The sequence below is a fragment of the Caenorhabditis briggsae genome (genome assembly GCF_000004555.2).
Source record: "Caenorhabditis briggsae complete genome, chrIV, whole genome shotgun sequence".
In the NCBI taxonomy this organism is placed as follows: Eukaryota; Metazoa; Nematoda; class Chromadorea; order Rhabditida; family Rhabditidae; genus Caenorhabditis; species Caenorhabditis briggsae.
The window spans coordinates 49,104-53,141 of NC_013487.2; the positions used below are offsets into that span (position 1 = coordinate 49,104).

The 4,038-nt window shown below is 42.9% G+C and overlaps 1 protein-coding gene across 1 annotated transcript in view; it reads left to right on the plus strand.

The window, feature by feature from the left end:
• CBG00336 overlaps positions 1 to 4,038 on the plus strand; it is a gene marked incomplete at both ends in the record, with an annotated part of 14,063 nt that overhangs the window by 8,067 nt on the left and 1,958 nt on the right. Inside the window, 6 exons of the mRNA XM_045244712.1 lie at positions 25 to 256; positions 718 to 971; positions 1,489 to 1,650; positions 2,227 to 2,454; positions 2,499 to 2,580; positions 3,162 to 3,566. Coding sequence (XP_045091544.1) covers positions 25 to 256; positions 718 to 971; positions 1,489 to 1,650; positions 2,227 to 2,454; positions 2,499 to 2,580; positions 3,162 to 3,566 — 1,363 coding nt within the window. The remainder of the gene's footprint in view (positions 1 to 24; positions 257 to 717; positions 972 to 1,488; positions 1,651 to 2,226; positions 2,455 to 2,498; positions 2,581 to 3,161; positions 3,567 to 4,038) is intronic.

A 4,038-nucleotide genomic window follows, 5' to 3' on the forward strand; every position in this document is an offset into this window, starting at 1 on the left:
TACAGTAACCGAATACAATTCCAGCTCCTCTCCCTGGAAATTCCACGTCGTTTGATCCTCACCGGCACGCCGATGCAAAACGATTTCGACGAATTCTACTCGATTCTGAATTTTGTGTGCCCCGCGAAATTCGATTCCCTCCCCAGATTCCGTCTGATGTGCAATGACGATGTGGAGCAACTCAATGAGATTATCGATGAGTGTATGCTGAGAAGAACTGCGGCGGATGTAAATTTGACGCATTTACCAGAGAAGCGTAAGTTTGGGAGTGATGGCCTAGAAAACTCAACTTGTAAAAGTTAGGCCACCATGTTAAAAAGGCCTAGAAAACACATATAAAGCTATCTCTAGACAATTTACCATGATGGCCTAGAAAATTCAGTTTGAGAAAGTTAGGCCAGCATATCAAGTCATTTCTAGGCCATTTACCATACTGGCCTAAAAAATTCATTTTGAGAAAGTTAGGCCACCATGCTTAAATGACCTAGAAAACACACCAAGTGATTTTCAGACTATTTCCAGGTCATTCTTTATGGTGGTCTAGGAAAATCACTTCGAGAAAGTTAGGCCACCATGCTAAAGTGGCCTAGAAAACACATCAGGTGAATGTTAGGCCATTTTTAGGCCATTTATGATGATGGCCTAGAAACCTCAACTTGCAAACGTTAGGCCACCATGCTATGGCCTAGAAACCCGGAATCCCCTTTTCTCTTCCAGATGAGTACATCCTATTCTGTGCGGCGTCTCGAATCCAAAAAGCGATTCACTCGGAAATCTGTGACTACATGACTGGTGATCCCCTATCATTGATCTTCTTCGCTCGTCAGCTGGCCAATCATCCCAAACTTTTGCTGGATAATTTGAGAGAGAAAAATTCAAAAACCGGAGAAAAATCTCTGAAACAAGCCCAGAAACATACCGCCTTACTATTGGCCTTCGATGGACCGAATATGCCACGTGGCGCCGCGAAGGTAGGGATATTGTCCGACCGACCGACCGCCGACCGAAAGTCGATAAGTGGTCGGTCAGCTGTCAGTTGGTCGGTCCTCGGTCGGCCAGTGTTCAGTCAGCGGTCAGCCATCTGTCGGTCGGTGTTTGGTCGGCGAAGAGTCGGCCGTCGGTCGTCTCTCGGTCACCGGTGGGTCGGCTGTCGGTCAGCCGTCAATCGGCAGTTGATAGGCTGTCGGTCAGCGGTCGGTCGACTGTAGGTCGGCTGTCTGTCAGCTGTCGGTCAGGGCTTGGTCTGCGGTCGGTCGTCGGTCGGTCAGCTGTCGGTCATCGGTCGGTCAGCGGTCGGTCGGCGGTTGGTCGGCGGTTGGTCGGTGTTGAGTCGGCCGTCGGTCGTCTCTCGGTCACCGGTCAGTCGGCTGTCGGTCAGTCGTCAATCGGCGGTTGGTCAGCGGCTGGTCAGCGGTCTGTCTGCGGTCGGTCGGTGAATCGGCTAAAAATTTTCAGATTCTAAAAATTTTTAAACAATTTTTTTTCCAGGAATCCGGAAAACTTTACGCTCTGGCAGACATGCTAAAATGCTTCCGAATGCTTCAAGAGTGTACTGTAGTCGTTTCGAACTACATCGAAACATTGGACATGATCGAACAGTTGTGTGCGTATTTGGAGTTTCGTGTCTTTCGATTGGATGGAAAGACTCAGGTATTTTAACAGTGGTTTGGTGGTTTTGAAGGGGGCGCCCTAACTTTTTCAAGTTGAGTTTTTTAGGCCGTCACTCCAAATTAGCTTGGAATTCACACCAGGCGAATATTAGGCCATTTCCAGGCTATTTAGCATGGTGGCCTAGAAAACTCAACTTCCAAAAATTAGGCCACCATCATAAATAGCATAGAAATCACATATCAGGCCTTTTCCTGGTCATTAACCATAGTGGCCTAGAAACCTCAACTTGCAAAAGTTCGGCCAACATGATAGATGACCTAGAAAACGTAACAGGTTAAGACAAGGTCATTTCTAGGCCATTCACCATGATAGCCTAAAAACTTCAAATTGCAAAAGTTCGGCCATCAGGGTAGATGACCTAGAAAACACATAGAAAGTCATATCTAGGTGGTTTACCATAGTGGCCTAGAAAACCCAAAATGCAAAAGTTAGGCCATCATGATAAATGGCCTAGAAAATGCCGCAGGCGAATATCCGGTCGTTTCCAAGTCATGGTGGCCTAGAAAACCCAACTTGCAAAAGTTAGGCCACGATGTTAAAATGGCCTAATTTCAGGTCCAAGATCGTCAGAAACTGGTCCGAAACTTCAATGATCAACGGGACCCATCCAACATCTTCCTGTTGAGCACAAAAGCCGGTGGAGTTGGACTCAATCTCATCGGAGCATCTCGTTTGGTTCTGTTTGATTCCGATTGGAATCCGGCGAATGATCAACAGGCGATGGCGAGAATTTGGAGAGACGGACAAGTCAGGCCATGTCATATTTATCGATTGATTACTACGGTAGAAGACGATTGCTCAGCATAAGAATATCAAAATAATTTCAGGGAACAATCGAAGAGAAAATGCTGCAAAGACAAATTAAGAAAACCGGATTGGGATGTGTGATTGACGCCATTGAAGTAGGAGGTGGGTATTCTGGAAATTCTGAAAATCAGAAATTTCAAAAATCTAGACGTCTTAAAGTTTGGATATACTGAAATTGATAGACTACAAACTACAACGATAGACTACAAACTACAACGCCTAGGCTACTACAAACTACAACGATAGACTACAAACTACAACGCCTAGGCTTCCATAGACTACAAACTACAACGCCTAGGCTACAAACTACAAAGGCTAGTCTACAAACTACGAGGTATAGACTTCAACTACAAAAGCTAGACTACAAACTACAAAAGCTAGACTACAAACTACAAAAACTAGGCTACAAACTACAAAAAACTAGGCTACAAACTACAAAAAACTAGACTACAAACTAAAATGAATAAACTACAAACTAAAATGAATAGACTACAAACTACAGTAGCAAGACTACAAACTACAAAAATTGGAATTCAGAAAATTGGAAAATTAGAAGTTAGCGAGTGTCTGAAAATTTGGTTATGCTGAATTTCAGTAACTGAAATTGAGATTCGTAGACTACAAACTAAAACATCCAGGCTACAAACTATAAACTATTCCCTTTAATTCTCCCTAACTTCCAGACACCGTCTCCACATTCACCGACGAAGATCTCAAGGACATTTTCACATTCACCGGCGACGACACCGAATGTAACACGCACGATCTCTGTGATTGCTCATGCGACGGCACCGGAATGTTGGAATCTGAAATGGACGAAGAAACAGAAGAAGAAAACAATACTGTAGAGAACATGGACCCATCGTTTGGGCTTCCAAAACGAGAAGACGTCGCTGGAATCATGCCAGAAGATGATGATGTGGATGATGGAGATATCGCGAATATGGAAGATTTCGATGAAAAGGTTTTGAAGACTGATGACGTGGCAAAAGCTCCGAAGAAGAGAAATTGGGATAGTGACGATGAGGATGACGACGAGGAGGTGGATGATGAGGAATTGGAAGAAGAGACAGACTCAGAAACTATTGGTAATGACCAGAATTCGGGAATTTAAAATTTTTGGAAAAATTCGAAAATTTAAAATTTTTGGAAAAATTCGAAAATTTAAAATTTTTCTGAAATTTCACAAATTTCAAAACTCCGAAAAATTCGAAAAAAACAAATTGTGAAATTTTCGAAAATTCCAAAAAAATCGCATTTTTTGAAAAATTCCAAAAAATCGAAAAGTTTCAGATTTTCTTGGGGACTCCGACCAAAAATTTTTGTTGCATTAAAATGTGTTAAAAGTTATCTATTTTCCGAATATTATTGCGAAAAAATTCAAAAAAAAAATCCGAAATCCCCGAAAAACGGCGTTGAAAAGGAAGAAAATTCAAAAAAAGGTGCCGCCGGGGGACGAGGATTTTCAGTGAGAAACCTAGGCAACGGCACCTGACACCCTTTTTTTCAAGTCGCCGACAGTGGTTTTTTACGTTTTTTACCTGATGGACATGAAATTGA